Source organism: Tympanuchus pallidicinctus, unplaced genomic scaffold (assembly GCF_026119805.1).
Source record: "Tympanuchus pallidicinctus isolate F22 unplaced genomic scaffold, pur_lepc_1.0 scaffold24, whole genome shotgun sequence".
NCBI classification, from domain to species: Eukaryota; Metazoa; Chordata; class Aves; order Galliformes; family Phasianidae; genus Tympanuchus; species Tympanuchus pallidicinctus.
The window spans coordinates 9,458,947-9,475,532 of NW_026294741.1; the positions used below are offsets into that span (position 1 = coordinate 9,458,947).

The 16,586-nt window shown below is 47.0% G+C and overlaps 1 protein-coding gene across 7 annotated transcripts in view; it reads left to right on the top strand.

Moving 5' to 3' along the window:
• TSPOAP1 (TSPO associated protein 1) overlaps positions 1-15,319 on the top strand; it is a 62,163-nt gene extending 46,844 nt beyond the window's left edge. For 2 of the 7 annotated variants that reach the window (XM_052688604.1, XM_052688610.1), the window contains 10 exons: positions 461-1,573; positions 2,165-2,291; positions 2,440-2,591; positions 2,777-2,945; positions 4,314-4,385; positions 4,764-4,802; positions 5,760-5,863; positions 7,794-7,865; positions 9,020-9,148; positions 13,676-15,319. In XM_052688604.1, the coding sequence (XP_052544564.1) occupies positions 461-1,573; positions 2,165-2,291; positions 2,440-2,591; positions 2,777-2,945; positions 4,314-4,385; positions 4,764-4,802; positions 5,760-5,863; positions 7,794-7,865; positions 9,020-9,148; positions 13,676-13,882 (2,184 nt within the window). In that variant the 3' untranslated portion in view covers positions 13,883-15,319. Of the gene's footprint in view, positions 1-460; positions 1,574-2,164; positions 2,292-2,439; positions 2,592-2,776; positions 2,946-4,313; positions 4,386-4,763; positions 4,803-5,759; positions 5,864-7,793; positions 7,866-9,019; positions 9,149-12,173; positions 12,236-13,675 lie in introns of all 7 variants that reach the window. The other 5 variants (XM_052688608.1, XM_052688605.1, XM_052688606.1 and 2 more) reach the window with 5 other exon arrangements.
• Positions 15,320-16,586: the final 1,267 nt, after the last annotated feature.

Genomic DNA, 16,586 nt, shown 5'->3' on the forward strand with positions numbered 1-16,586 from the left:
ACTATGGGTCCTCTTGTGGTCACAGGCTGTGAGTGTGTGTGCAGAGAGGTTCCTGGACACTGAGCAGCTCCAATGTGCAATGAGCAGCTGCAGAGGAACTGTTCAGCTCCTGTCCCCATCCAGACTGGGAGTGGTGGAGCTGTGGGGGTTCCAGCAGGCAGGACGAAGGGTGTTGCAGACAGCTGTCTGTGTGGAGGCAGGGCCTGGGAGGGAGCTCTTCCATGCATTGGCCTTTCTTGCTTCCCACTGCATTGCTAGTTCATCTGATTGTCTTTTGCCAGAAGACCCATTGCTATCGTTTGCTTCCTACCCTTGCTTCTCTGCAGCCCACAGTCGCCGCTCCATATCGCTGTGCTGGGAGGGAATCACCTGTAACTTTATCTCTCTTTTTAATGCATATTTCCTCTCTTTTTTTCCTTTGCTTGTCCTGGCTGTGGCTTTTCTCGGGGGCTGGGTACAGATGGATCTTTGTGATACTGACAGCGATGAGGAGATTCTGGAAAGGATACTAGAGCTCCCACTTCAGAAGAACCACAGCAAGAAATTGTTTAGCATCCCTGAAGTGACTGAGGATGAGGATGAGGATGAAGATGAGGATGAGAAGTGTGTTACAGAGGAAAAGGAAAATCCTCAAGGCTCCTTGGAAGCACCTACGTACATTGCAGAAAGGTCTGAGAAACCACTAAGCACCCAGGATCCATTTCCAAAGGCAGATGGTAGTGATTCCTCCCCCGATCTGTCTGCTCAGACTCCACGGGAGGAGCAGACTGCTAAGGAGAGTAGAGGGAGTGCTGACCACATGAGCCCCAGCTGGAGTCAGAAAAGGGCAAACTGGAACTGGGGCTACCAACAGAATGATCTGAAGTCCGAGAGTGGGGAAAGCCCCACTCGGAGCAAGAAGAAGGGAAGTAACTATCGAGAGAAGATGCGGGGTCGACCTGAGATGGGTAGGAAGAGACAGAATGATTCCACAGAGCACTGCAGTCGTCTGCTGGGCAACTGCAGCCAGATGGGAGGTGGGTTGTACAGAGCTCCCAGCCTCCGGGAGGAGCTGAACATTGTGAGCAGCTCTGCTGGTAAGGAGGGGTTTGATGCGTACACTCGTGCTAGGCAAAGCGCCTCTCGAAGAAACTATGGGAAAACAGTGGTTTCAGGGTTTGCAGAACCTGCTGGGATGGCAGCACACTGCTCCAGCTCCGGGAGCCTGGAAATAGACATTGAGTATGACTCTGAAGACGATCAGGATTCGACCTGTTCATCCCCTCCTGAGAGCAGGCTGTGGCCAGAAGGGGCCCAGAACTGTCAGGGGGAATGGAGCGATTGCTCCAGTCAATCTGAAGTTATCCACACAGATGGCAGAAGGAACCTGACCAGACTGGAGAGAGTAGAAGAGCAGGGTATGGAGTGGGCTGGGTCTCCAAGCTGGCGCCTGCGATCCTTCTGCCAGGAAGCACTGAGGTGTGAGAGCAGCTCTGAGGAGCAAGGCTGGGAGCAGGACTGTAAGTCACCTGGCTGGAGAAGGAGGCTCGAACATCCTTGGAAGGGGATACGTAGCACCTCCTTGCACAAAAGGGTTGGGTGACTTTTCCTATTCTGGCTTTGAAGCAGCTTGCAGTGGTGTTAGCTTCCCTTCTGCTTCCCTGGCCTGCCTGTATCTTGCTTTGTTCAGTGTTGTCCAGAGAAAGGACCCTTCTCTAGGATCATCCGGAAGAATATCTGGGAGATTGTGTAGTTCTGTGCTGCTCCGTGGCTTTTCTTGTATTAGCTGCTTCTGCTTTTCCTGCCAAATGATCAAGTGTCACCGATGCAGTATTCCTTTTCACACTGGGTCTTCCCACCTACAGCAAGAGACTGTGGGACCCATATGAGAATCCCTGGTGAAATAAGCTGATTCATGAAAGCTTTCTGTAGTTGATGACTGTAATGTCATTGCCTTCCCTTGAAATGCCCTTTCCTGCATCCTCACATCACTGTCAGGCAGGGTGCCTGTCTGCATTTAGCTCTCTTTTCCAACTCCCATAGCATTTTCAGCTCTCGAGTGTCCCTGAAGAGGAATGTTGCATTTGGATGCACTGCTCTTTGTGGAGTGCGTTTGGGCTGAGCGCTGTTCACATGAGTTGGAAGGCAGAGGCTGCTACTAACTCTCTGGTGGTTCCTATTGCAGGCATCTGGTAATAAAGATCCTAGGGGCCAGGAGCTGCCTGGCTCAGCTACCTGGCAGACTCCCAGCAGAAGAGGGAGCAGGAGCTTAAGAAGATGCCAAATGCAGAAGCCTTTGCTTTCCAGTCCAGGTGAGTGGGGAAGGAGGAGAGAATTGGCAGCAAGATAGGCTGCTGGAAATTGCATAGGGGGACTGCTGGGCAGTACTTGAGCCATGCGGGTCTGTGGCAAGGAAGTGGTGCTGACATCTTCTCTGGTGTGTCCCCTGACTGTGCCTAGGTCCTCCAAGGAGCTCTGCTTCAGAAACCACTGTTACAGATGATGGCATAAGAATATTTGTGGCCCTGTTTGATTACGATCCTGTTTCCATGTCTCCTAACCCTGATGCGGCAGAAGAGGAGCTCCCGTTTAAGGAGGGGCAGATCCTGAAGGTAGGAGCAGACCTTGGTGAACGTCTTCTGCTCCATGTGGATCCATTTCTTTTTCCAAGGACAACATAAACCTTGGGAGGCAGAGCCCCCTCATCTTGGGAGTTTTTTGGATTCCCTTTCTCCTTTTGCTTTCTGTCTTGGTCCCTGCAGCATCAACAGTCCTTGGCCTATCTTTTGCCTCGCAGGTGTGCGGAGACAAGGATGCTGATGGCTTCTACAGGGGTGAATGTGCAGGAAGAGAGGGATACATACCCTGTAACATGGTATCTGAAGTCCAGGTGGAGAATAATGAAATCAAGATGCAGCTCCTAAAGCAAGGGTTTCTTCCTGCTGACCCACCAACGGACAGCATAGGTACTGTATCTTCTTAATGTGTGTGCTGTGCTGGCTTTGAAAGTGGAAAGCTCAGTCACTCTGTCAAGCTTTGCAGCTGATGCAGCCCACCCAAATAATCCCTAGGGCTTGCCCCCAGAGTATCAATGCACAGTTCTGACTTCCGTGCTGTCCCTTCTTTTGCAAGTTTATAATTGAGCCTGCAGGGCTGGCCCTGCTTGAGTGACAGAATCTGCAATAGTGGTGTCACGTCCTGAGGGTCCTGTGAGTCCTGAGGCACACAGTCAATACCTTTCATCTTGTGGCTGAATGCTTTTTGATAGGTTTGTGACTCGCAGCCCCTCTCACATCTGGAGGGAGCAGAGATTTTAGTAAGGCTTTTCTCACACTCAGAACATTTGCAGTGCATTTATTGAGTGTATCTTCTGGTGCTCAGAGATGGCCAGATGCCTGTGGTGGCCTTTGTTCCATGTGGATGTACAGGGCTCCCTGTCCCTCACCCTGCATGTTCTCAGAATAAAAACCTCAGTAGCTCTGAGACTGCAGAAACAATGGATTTGAGTGTTTTCTGAAGTGCAGTGGTAGTGAGAAACACACCTCACAGCAGTGTGAGCACAAAAACCAGATCTTGTTTCTTTAGGCAGCTGGGCTGTATGTGCCTCTTGTTTTCCTGCTGCCTTGTAAGTAAGGGAGGGCCTTGGAGTGGTTGGTCTGGGAGCTCCTGCAGGCTCAGCTGGGGAAGGAATGCATATAGTGACTTCTCCAGAAATCCTCTTTTCGCTCTTGTGGAACTTCAAGGGACATTTTCAAGCATTGAACAGCCACGCAGTTTGCAGGGACAGTGGATTTGTTTGAACAGTTTGCACTGAGAGGCTGAGGGAGCGTGGCTTCGTTAGCCAGGAGAAGAGACCCAGTGAGAAGAGATTTGAGCAGCCTGGTCCAAAGGCAGGACTGACCATGCTCTGTGCAGAAGTTTTAGCTCCAGCTCAAAGTCCCTTTGCACCTGAGCTGATGGGATGCCCCTCACTTGTCTTTTTCCAGGTATTGATGGTACAAAGGCTTTATTTTATCCTTGTGATGCTCCCTCTGAAAGATAAAATGCAGCAAAGCTGCAAAGTGAAGTTTGTCTGCTGTGTACTGCGATATCATTAGTGGGCAAAAATGCAGTGTGGATTTCTCTGTGTACTTAGCATGTGGATCATGCTTCATCTGAGTCCACATATGGTAAATGGAGACTGGGGCTCTGTGCACAGAAATCTTGGTGTCTGCTTCCCAGGGGAAGCGTGTCGTGCCACTCTGTTGCCTGTTCGCTCTTCAAGATGCTTTTCACTTTCCATTCACTGTCTGTTTCTCTTGTCTATTTATTTGCTTTTTTGGATTTTTATTAAGGAAATGGCACATTTTCTCCACCTCCACGCCGCCAAACCGTCCCTCCTCCAAAACCCAGACGCTCCAAGAAAGGTCTGTGTCACCCACTGCTTCCTCTTTGATTTTTTGCAATAGGATTACAGACTGCATTGAATTTGTACTACTTGCTTACAGGACCCTCAGATGTTTGTCTCTGTACGACTGCTAGGAAGTGGAAAGAGAGCCCATCCCTGCTGGTGTTAAGTTTTTAACAACAGTGATGTCTTTTATAGTTTTGGAGCTTGACCTCTGCGTCTTATTACGTCCCTGAGTCATGGTTACTGGCTTAGGCTTTGAGTTGCATGAACAGTTTGCTTCTGTTGTTTGCTGCTGTGATCTTTGTTCTTTTTATTGTTGTTTGTCAGTTGTGTGATGTGGACACTATCGAAAGATGGACATCCATTGACTGGATACTTTTTTTTTCCTCCCCAACAGAACTAGATAAACAGGAGAAGTACAAGTCTCATCCAGGTGAGAACTGCTCTTTATTACCATGAGAAGAGGAATGCTGTGTTGCTAACATATGATCATATGAGCAGATGCAAGTTTTGTGGCCAAGTGTGAATCCAAGTCCCTTTTTCATCCTTTAGAGCACTGTAAGAAAATGGGCATTCTCAGGAAGGAAGAGCTTTAGTTCTTTAGTAGTGAGTGAAGTGACCTTTGACTAACCAGGGAGTGTTAGAAGGTAAAGGTTTTGCTTACTCATCTGGTGCTGCTGTGCCTAAAATCCAGTGTCTCTTGAGGGGATTCTAACCCTGCTGTGACATATTGAGATTTGTTGATGTCACACCTGCAAACCCATTGCTAAGCCACCCAGTGTCTACCTGAAGCAGGATGTAAATCCATAAGATGAAGAAGTGAACAATTTATATTTTCTGTGGTGCCAGGCTTTGTTTTTGCAGAATAAGTCTAGAAGAAGAAATGGGGCTGAGCAAACAGGCAAGCAGGAGGTTGTAGAAATGCACTGCGAAGTCTGAGCTGTGAGGCCTGCCTTCCCTTGGTGCTGAGCTCTGTGCTGGTGTGGATGGGCGCACAGAAAACCAGTTTTGTAGCTCAGCAGCAAAGCATTATGTGGAGGGGTGAGAAATGTCCATTTGAGACAGTGTTGAGTGTGCGTGTTAAAATAGAAAATAAAATACATGAAAACAAACATTCCTATATATCTATATATCCTATATATCTATAGACAGAATACCAGGACAGTGGATTGCAGGGTGTCACCAGTTCTGTGATTGTAAAGGGATGCAGGAGAGCAGAAGGCTGTTTTATCAGATATCTCTGGGGCCTTTAAGATCTCTTGCCCATTCACTTTCTCCTTTGTATTACTTCTACTCAATTCACTCCCAGTAACGGTGAAGGAGTTGCTACAGTTTGGAATGTTCTTTTAACTTACAGCTCAGTAAATCTTGTTATGTTTTTGTCCTACAGGACAGAAGCATCAGGACTTTGAAGCTGAACTGCTGACTCCTCGAAGTATGGTGGCTGTCTTCGACTACAACCCCAAGGAGAGCTCTCCAAATGCAGATGCAGAGGTAACCAGCAACTGCTCAGTCCTCTGACAGGTTTCTTTTTTACACTTAGTACTTCGGTCAAAACTAAGGTGATTATAGCATGACAATATAGCTGCTAAAACAAGTCTTAAAATGTAAACTTTGCTGATACACTCTGTCAGAGATAACTGTGTTCAGCAATCTGCAAATACGAAGCAACATATCCCTAATGATTTTCAGTGTGCATCTCTGTGAAGCTCTGTGAGCATCTCAGGGCCCTGCAGCATCCTGGAAGTGCTCAGACAGGACTGAACAGCCCCTGCTTTTAGCAAGTGACCCTGGACATCCTGCAGTAAAAGGAGAATCCCATTAAGGGTTTGAACTGACTTCTGATACTGACAGTCTTGGAGCTCATCTGTTGTGTTGACAAGGCAAAGATTTGTGTAGATCTTCATTCGAGAAAGAGGACTTAGCTCCAGTTTAATGGATTGGTCCTCTAAATTGTGGCTTTTCAAGCAGTCTCTAGGTATAATCCAGACAGCAGTTTTGTGGATAAGTATTTCCTGTGGAAAGATTGCAGAGCACTGTGTGGGGAAAAAAAAAAAAAAAAAAGGCTTTCTAAATTACAGCATGCTCTGTTCTTTCTTCCTTTGTAGCAGCATTAGTCTACTCTGAGCAAAGGTAATGGGGCTTGAATTCAGGTTCTCTCCATGTATACTAAAAAGAACAGATGACCAAGAGGTGGCACAGTGCAGATAATGCTTGCTGCCTGGTTCAGGTGTCTTATGAACAAGAGAATCTTCTGAGGACAGAGTGTTATGGGGTGATGAGCTGTCTTAGGAGAGGTATAATGAGAGCATGCATTAAACAGCATCCACATGGGTATTCACACATCTGGCTGAAGATTACTTCTGAAACCTTGTCAGTAAGACCCTGTCCACGTTGCAGAGTTGGAGCTGCTCCCTATGCACCCTCCCAGAAGATCTGGTCACTTGATTCATCAGGAATTTGGTCACTAGATTTGCTGCTTATGTTCCTGCAATAAGTCCTATTGGGATCAGCTGTGCAATTTTTTGTGTCTGTGAGTGAAGTTCTCCAGAAGCTTCTTTCTGCTAGAACAAAGCCATTCACAACCAGCAGTAAGCACCTACAGCCTCAGGAGAGAAATTGAGTCCTGGGAACTACATAATATAAATATATTATGTATTTATATATATTATATTTATATATTTATATATATTATATATTTATATTAGAAGTGGGTCTCTTCCAGCCAACCCTTTCACGTGTGTAGAGCTAGTCTCTTCAATGGGACTTGCCTTTTACACAGCCTATTTGGAGACTCCAGATCTTCTTAGAGCAGCTGTTTCACTGCCACTGGGAGATGTCTTCCATTAGATGAGAATACTTGTACCTTTCACCTTGGTCTTGTGCTCCAAGGACTCTGCCCTCAAGTGGCAGACAACAGATCACAGCTCCTGTGCAGTAATTCTGTGTTCTCAGGTTAGATCTTCCTGCTCATATGCATTTCTGGTAGTAACCAACCCTTGAGCATTGCATCCTGAAAAGGATCATCCACGGGAAGAGGATTTAGTGTTTATATTTAAAAATATATATGTATTTTTTTTTCCTGATGTTTGTTCAGCTTTTTCTCAGTGCCACTTTCTGGAATAGATGTTAGGTCTTGAACCTAACCTAGTGGTTTTCAACCATTTTGAAGCTTTATCAAAATTGGTTTCAGGAACACACTTTGTTTTTGTCTTATTTTATGAAATGCTTCCTTAACACTGAATTCCAGTTTCCCAATTTGGTTGTCCTGCTGAATTCTGGTCCTGTAAGTCTTCACACAGTGGCCATCATCACTTGTGAGACTGTACAAGCAGCCCAGGGTGGCCTTGTGTTTCTGGTGAGAAATTCTGGCAGTGCTCCTCTGGGATCATTTTGCTCATTTGTTCTCTTTCGCTCGTTGCAGGCTGAACTGACTTTCAGTGCAGGGGACATTATCACTGTGTTTGGGTCCATGGATGATGATGGATTCTACTACGTAAGTCCTGGGATTGGGAAGGTCCTTTGGCTACATCTGAAATCCTTGGAATCCATCTAGTGGCAGGAGAGCAGAAATTAGGGGACAAAATATATTATTTTGCTAATGGAAGAAATGAACACGTCCCTGTTCAGTGCAGGCAGATTGTCTCTTGCAGCCTGTACTCCTCTAAACTAATATCCACGTGGTTATGAGTTTCTTTCTTGGTGTAACTTGACTGCAGCTTTCCCAAAGCCTAGAATACATTTTCCTGCAGTGTACGTCAGCAGCTGCATCACTCTCTGCTGCAAGCTGATTTGTCACCAAGGACTCTGACACATGGTCTTGTCTAGGGCAGGAGGCTGGAATGGTAACACAAGGATAAAAATGTGCACTGACCTCTGTCCTACCACATCCCAACTTCAGCAAACACTGATATCTGCTTGATTTACTGTGAATAGCTGGGGACTCTGCCTGCCAGTGAGCTGTGTGTTAGGCACATTCCTTAGCTCATCTTTTCCTGAACAGAAAAGTCTGTATTCACACGTAAAGGGTGAGACTCACAACTGGGGTAAATTCAGAGGAGAGTCTTGTGAATGTTTTGTTTGACTTCCTTCGTGCTGTTGTCCAAGCAACATTGCAGGAGTGGTTTTGTCTCACCCAGCTACCTGCTGATGAACTGGAGACAATATTTTAGAATGACAGTTGAGCTTGGTTTGTAGCTCGAGATGTCAGTGAGCAGAGACAAGAATGTTGTACCAGCAGTACTTCATTCTTTAGAAATACATAAACATATGCAAAATACCAGAGTAAATGAAAAGCCTGTAGGTAGCCTTTGGCACAACCATGTTGTTGCTTCCAGGACATCAGTGGGAATTTTTTGAGCTTGTAGAGTGCAAAGAGGCTTCATAGTTTACAACTTTGATGTTTCTGTGTTCCTGGAATATATTTGTTGTGGCTCACTGTCAGCTTTTCTTCTTGTAATCTCCTGTGTTTTTGCATTCTGAGTTGTTCCACAACTAAGCAAGCAAGAATGTGAGTTGTGAAATTTCCTGAGGATGCTTCCAACATGAGTGTGTCCCTGGGCTTCTCTCAGGCCTTCTCTGGCCTGCTCCTCTGTTTATTTCTGCCTCAGCCAGGAAACCTGATGTGGGAACTGAGTCTTGATCTTGCAGGGAGAGCTGAACCAGCAGAGAGGGCTTGTCCCATCTAACTTTTTGGAGGCTGTAACCTCAGATGGAGACGTGGCTGAGGAGCTTCACTCAAAAGATAAAGACAGTTTTTTGCTGGGCGCTGAGAGCCAGGTAAGACTGCGTGGCTGCGTAGTGCAGACATTCAAACTGTGACGTGGTTGGAGACTGGGCTCTGCACAGCATGCAGCACCTCATGGAGTCACATCAGCGATTGCATGCAGCTCAGTTCATCCCATAGGAGCTCAGGATTTTAGAGGGGAGCACCAGGAGTTCTTAAAGATTTAACCTTAATATGAAAAAAAGGTACCAAGGAGCAACATTCATGGAATCCTCATGCTCAGTTTGGTTAGGGGAGCAAAGAACATGGCAGGTTCCAACAGCAAGTTCTTCAGATGCTCACAGGGGTCAGTGTGAAATGCCACTGCACACAGAACGGTTCAGGTGGCTTCCCAGGCACAGTATTCCTCAGATATGTTCATATCCACGTGAAGGATTTCTGGGATTATTAACAACTAAGCACCAATGTTTTCCCACCTCTCCCAAGTTAAATGCATCTTAATCCTGTCCAAGGTGCTCTCAGACAAATTCAAAAGATACAGGGGAGTTTCTCAACCAGATCTGATGAATGAATTCATGGCCTGAAGCTTTGAGAGCAACCCACAGATGCAAGGAGTTCCAAGGTTGGGCTGTCCCCCCTTGCTTTATGTTTCTGATGCTTTTCAAGCAAATGCTTCAGCAGGAGATTTGGGTTACATGCCGGATTCAGTCAGTCCTCAGTGGGTGAGGCCAAAAGGCACCTCTCTGGTAACTCCCAAATCCTCTGTGCTGTGGTATTCTAGACAGTGGGAGACAGGGAGGTACACAGACCCATAAAAGTGTGGAAGAGCAAAGCCAGGTCGGCTGTGAGCTACTCCTAAAGGCAGTGTGTTGTCCTGAATCTTCCTGTTAGTCTCTTCACTGGTGTCACGCTAGCTTTCTAACTCCTTGCACTGTCATTTGTCCTATTTTTCATGCTCTGCTCCTCCTTTTGCTCACTCATCTCTCTGTCCCTGCCTGGTCTGCCACAGGCACCCTCTGCAGCCCAGCACATCAAGCTTTGTGGGTGCAGTGTTTGTCCCACAGCCTCAATGCCTTTCTGTGAGAGGTGTCAGGAATGCATCGGAAATAAGGTTTATGGATAATTTACTGGATCATCTCCTAAACCCAGAAGCAGTTTTGGGTCTCTCATGCTTGTCTGTGTAGGATACTCAGTCCCTTTGATCTCAGCCCACAAATGCTGGTATGTGCTGAGGAACTGCAGTATTTAATGAGCTCTTATTACCATGGTTTGGCAACTGGGAGGTTGCACAGGTCGAAATTCTGAGTGGAAACAAGTATTCAGGGAGGGTTTTCTTCTCTTGTTTCCGTCAGAACAATTTACTCTTCCCAAATTATCCATCAATTAGAACAGAAGGTGTCAAAGGAGACCTGAGCCAGTACAGTTGTAACAGGCTGAATTGGTAGTACAACTTATTCCACATCTGACATCCTCTCAGGTAACAGCTGGCAAAGGCCAGCTCAGATGTCCAAGAATTGTCATTCCAGCCCCAGTCTGGGTCCCAGAAATCTCGGTGAAAAAATCATGGGAAATAATGGGAAATTCAGTTAACCATTTGGGCTCAGAGACCTGATCTGCTGCTTGCAAATGTGAAGTATGTGGCTCAGCAAATGGTGTTCGTGGCATACGCAGCCCCTGTGCTCTTGTACCTGTTTGCATTTCTCTTCTGTGTCTCAGCTTCCTCACCAATAAGACGTCGGTTTGGCCTGCCGTATCCCAGGCTGTGTCATGAGCTTACAGGATCCTGAGGGCACGTCTGCTCTGCTGCTGGGCAGGGAGCACCAGCTGCTTCTGCTTGCTGCCCTGCAGTTTGCTGCTGCTCCCTCTGCTCTGTCCTTTCCACTTGTGCTGTGTGCTGCAGCAGGTTCCTGTTCCCCTGGACGCAGCAGTTCACCACTCTGACTCCACACAGTCCTGATCTCTGCTTCTGCTTTGCAGTCCAGATGTATCTGAACAGCTTCCAAATACGAAGGGCGTGCTTGTCTGCCTGTCTCTTTGTAAAAGCAGTATGTTTACCCTGCTCCTAACCAAGCTTGTGCTACCTACCTACATTCAAGTACATTCAGTGATTTCTGAGGAGAGGCAGAACCTGACCCACAGAGTTGTTGGCTGTCATAGCAATCACAGCATCCACACCTATAAGCAGAGCTCCTGATAGGTAGGGCAGAAGGAACATGTCTGCCTATAGAATATTTTAGGGGCACTGTGTGATACAGCCCCACCTGAGGCTTTCTGGTCTTCCACATATTCATTCCATAGTTTAGGAGTGTGCCATTTTAGTGGTGTTGGTGTGTGTATCTAGCAGAACACAGATGGAAGCATCTCTGGGTTGGGGTGAATGGTCAGGGGGAGTGCAAAAGCCCCTGGCAGCCTTTAGGGAAGCACTGTTTGAATATTAAACACAGCATAACAAGTCTCCCATCAAATTTGCCAGCTTCATTCATCTTAAAAGCTAACTCATCAATGAGCATGTATCCTCACCGTGTATCCTGTCTGAGCTTTGGGCTGTGTTAAAGCTACTTCAAGTCTTAACAGAAGCTTCTGCAGCATGAGGAGTGGTTTTTGAATTGCTTATAACTTCTTGGATTTCAAGTTTTCACCAGATCTCTTCTTCCCATTTGCTTTTTGCATTCTGATATGACAAAGGCTTGAGAATAAGGACAATTTGAATGTTGAACTGGGGAAGGTGAATTATTAGAACTATTTCTGAGCAAATTTTAAAATGCTGACAACAGATAAAGGTAAAGCAATTTAACTTTCAAACTGACATCAATTTGGCTGGAGTGAGCAGTAAAAAATGCAGTGCAAAGAGGAGTATCCAAGAAGTTATGATCACAAGCGAGGGCACTGAAACACTGCTGTTCAGCAGCTAGGAGTGGCCTGCTTTAATGCCATGGCTGCTGAATAAATCTTTTTGCATTGCCAATACAGTTTCTGTCAGACTGATTGTAAAGCATCTTCAGAAAGTATTCCATTCTAATTGATTTCATGTATTTATTTCTGCCTGTATTATGCACCCATGGCGGTTCTTTCCTTCAGAGAATGAGGAAGAGAAGAGTCCAGTGATAGATATGAATGATACATAGAGAGAGAGCAACCATGTAAGTTTGTGTGAGAAGATCTCTTCCATTTCCTAACCAGCCTATTAGAGAGTTCCACACTTGCAGCTTGTTCCTGTTCTTGCTTGTAGATTGAGAAGCTGCTCTGGGGCTCTGACACCAGCCTAAAGCCCTCTGCTGGCAGGTCTTTACCTGCTCAGTTAGTTCTGTATTAAATTGGAGCCGTGTTCAGCACATAAAGTGCTGTTTTGAACGATTATCTGGTGGTTTTGGGGACTGCAGTGGGAATGTAGGAGTGCTGGGTATTCAGGTTTAGAAAAGATCTGCTTTGTAATTCAGACCTGCTGCTCTACCACTGTAGAAATGCCTCACGTAGCCTTTGCAGGATCCCCCTGTTTTTCACTTCTTGATTTCACTCCTTCCTCAGTATACTCCTCAAACCTCCTGGGATCCCATCAAGTTAAGAAAGCAGTAACATTTAGTCCCTAAAACCAACCTTGTGTGGATAATTGTTCTGTCTGATGACAAAGAATCAATGCTGAGGCCTGGGGGTCAGATCCCCTGTTTTGAGGGGAGCAGCGGGAGGAGATCTGTGTTTGACTTGCTTTTGTGTGGTTGGATTAATCAGCAATACCCAAGAGAGCACTGGAAACCATCCCCTGCCAGCTAACACCACTGTTATCAGCCCCAACAGCTTTCAGCAGGATCTTGCCAGAGTGGTTCTGTCTCCATTTTTCTCACAGGGAAGAAACCCTGATTTTAGCATCCTTTATCTCTTACCAGATGAATCTGTAAAGTGATTCCTGTTGTTTTTCTGCCATCTGGAGACCTCTGAGAATATCTGTGTGTGTGTATGAGTGCCTCTGTGCATGGAAGTCTGCTTGGGCATCGCGTACCACAGCTGGGAATCAGGACTTGTAGCCACAAAGACAGGGAACTGCAGCCATTTCCCTGTAACTATTTGACAATGAGCTGTCATTCCTGAAAACAATTGTGTCATTTCTGAATTGGCCTGGTGCCTGCCTCTCCTTTTGCGTGCAGTCTTTCATGCCTAGATTGGCAGGAGCAATTGTGCAGTTTGCTGAGCTGCTTCAGATCTGCCCAGGCTGTGCAGGGAGCCCCCATCCTGCCCTGACTGCAGGCACCCAGCAGGCAGTCTTTCCATCCTTGCACTCAGGAGATGTTGAACTTCTGTTTCTTCAGCTGTGAAGCAGCATCTTCCATCAGGTCCTCAGCGAGGCTTTTCTGCTATACTGTTTGTAGCTTGAAGTTAAGGAATCTTGGAGTGTCTGAGGTCAGGCAGTGTCTGGGTGAGAAGTAGAGAACACTTTACCAGAAGCTTCCTAACTGAATCTGCAACCATGGAGGGGCTGAGCCTTGCTGGGTGAGGGACAGAGTGGTGGGAGAAGGCAGGGTTTTCTGGCTGGGGTTTGTGTTGGCATAATATCCTTCTTTTCCTTTGTTTTCTCTTCTCCCACCCAGTTAAATCCAGATGGATCTGTTGATCACAGTGACTTCTCACCGACTCCTCCTGCACCTCCTTCCTGCCTTGCCACGGGCCAGCAGCGTCCAGAGCGGGCATCGCTGGCTGTTCTCAAATGCAGCGACTTACAGAGTAAAAAGAAGAGAGGCTTCTTCATCAAAGGAAAAAAGCTCTTCAGAAAACTTGGGTCCAGTAAGAAAGACTAACAAGGGATTTATCGCCGTGTGTGGACTGCCTGTGCAATCCACACAGGCACTGACAATTCAGGAGAAGCCCTGGCAATAAGCTGATTAGAGTATTTTCATAGCAGAAAAGTTCTATTGAATAGAGGAAGCTCCTCAGCAGGTGAGCTGCGTGCTCTGCTGAGAGCTCAGCCATGGGTGCCCCCCAGGTGGGCAGCGGCTCTGGAAGTGTCACGGCACTGAGGTGTGTGAGGCCCAGGCTCTAGGATGCAGCTTCCTCTGCAGTAGGGCGTCCTGCTCCTCGCAGCCCTCGATGCACCGGTTCCCTGTAAATATTTTAATTTAAGAAATATACTCTGGCTGTAAGTTAGCTCAATGGCTTTTCCCAGCAAAGCCCCAGCCCCTTAGGAAGAGCTCCCTTGTACTACACCCCTGGTATTTCTCTGGTCCAAAGGAAGTTGTGTCGAGTCCTTCACTTCCTGCAAAGAAAATTTGCACTTTTCCTGTGAATCCCCTTTGCTGTCTCTGGGCTGACAAGTGAGTTATTTGTACTGTAAACCTGTAAATACGCAGCTGTGCCTAGGAGCATCCCACACTGCCTCAGTGGTGCTTCAGCACGGATTCCCATGGAGGAAGGGGCGACACCCAGGAGGGGATCGATGCTTCTGCCAATGGCCTGGGCTGCTGTAAGCTGCTGGCTCGCCGTGACCACGCGCCGGCTGGGGACTCCGCCTTATTTATTTATTTCTCTATTTATTTATTTATGTATTTATTTTGGTTTTTGTCCACCTCTCTCACCATTTCACTCGGCTGTTTCAGCGCGCTGCTCCTCACTTGTTGGAGCGTTTGGAGAGCAGAGCTGGGGATGGAGAGGTTGCAGCTGTTTCCATATGAGATGATGCGTTCCTTCAGTTCAGTCACATCCCTTTCTAAGCCACGGAGTTTTGTACGACATGGTTTCTATCCTTTGCTGTGTTTCTTTCTTTGCATGTTTCAGTGGGTACTTGTTTTGAGAAGAACAGTTATGTGAGGTATGTGAATGATGCCAGCACAGTGTCCGCAGATGTTGGTGATAAGGTATGTTTTTATTTAATATCAAATTTTATTATAATAAAGTCTATTTTCACAAAAATACATTTTCCTTAAAAAAGCACCCGCTTCAGTGTCGCTTATTTGGGAGTGGTGGTGGTGTGTGGTGGAAGAACAGCCCCAGTCCCTGGCACCCTGAGGATGCTCCATAGCCCCTCACGTGGGTCCCTGCCTTCCCTGCGGTCACCATGAGTGAATGGAAACTCTTTGTCTCTCCTGTCACAAGAGACCTAATTCTGGAGGAGGAGACATCAGGTGTAGTTACACTGTTAGACTGCCTGGATCACAGAGTGCCCAGAATTGGCAAGGACTTGTGGACATCAGTCTCCAGCCGTGCTCAAGCTACTCAGTGTCTCATCCTCCCATGTAGCTGCTGAGTTCTGTAGTGCCTCAGAACGTGGTGTCTCTGATCAGGTGAGAGAAGGCTGGAGATACTGGAGACAAACAGGTTTTTCCTCCTGTCTTGCTCAGAGTTGCAGTTTTTCTCCTTGCTTTCCCTAGAAGACACCTAGATCCAGAAAAAAACACACTGCCTATGGCAACTGACCAAACAAAGGAGAAGGAAGACATTTCCCCTCTCACCAACTGGAATGGCTGTTTCCATTCTTCAGTATACTTTGGGTAGAAGTGAAAAATAAAGAAACCCCAAAAGCGCTGAGGTCCAACCATAGGGTCTTGGCTTCAGACTCAGGGAGCAGACGGTGCCTCATAGGAGCCTCTGTGGAACTGCAGGCACTTGAAACTGAGCTCTGCAGCGTTACGTGGGGCTCTGCAAAGGCCGCTGATGAAGAAGCCCCCAGCGCAGCCATCACAGCACCAAGGCTGCTGAAGCTGGAGAAGTGTTGGGGTGAGTGCCATTAGTTGTGGGCAGTGCTGTGTGGAGCCAGGAGCTGGGCTCAGTTCTCCTCGCAGTCCCAAATCGTGCTATTGTATGACTATAATCCTAATTCCGGCAGCAGGTGCCTCCAGAAATACCTCTGTGTGCTGCAGTTGCTGTAATTTATCTCCCACTCACCCTGCCTGGAGGAAGTCGGTTGCAGTTCTAAACTGATTTTAACATCTGCAGTTTCCTAAGCGAGTCGTTGGAGGTCTTTTGAAAGAAACTGTTGTTGCCTTATCGTTTCATCAGGGAAGAAGAGCAAAGCCCATAAAAAGAACAGCAGCTGTGGTGTTTTGGTGCCTACCCAGAGCAGGTGCCTGCAGGAGGGCTCTGCTTCTCCCTGCGAACTTCCTTCAGCCAAGTCCTTGTGCCCGTAGGTTCATGGTGACCCCCTGCTCCCCAGGACACGCTGGGCTGCTGCCTACCAAATTTCCCTGTTACATACATGGACTGCCATCATACAGCAGTCACACTAATTCAGTTGGTTCCCCAGCACCAGGCAGAAGCCTGAAGAAAGGTTCAAGACCTTCAAGACCTTCACACACATCCTCTGCACATCGAAGTGCAGAAGAAATCGGAGAAGGGGCGAGCAGACAGAATCAGGGGTACTCATACAGATGGGTTCCTCAGGATGTTCTCAGCATCTTCTCAATTCTAGAGAAAATACCAACGTTTGGTTAGCCATAGCTCCCAAGGGCATAGAATCATTGAATCTTTTGAGTCAGAAAGGGCCTTAGAGGTCACTCTAAGAGTGTCAAC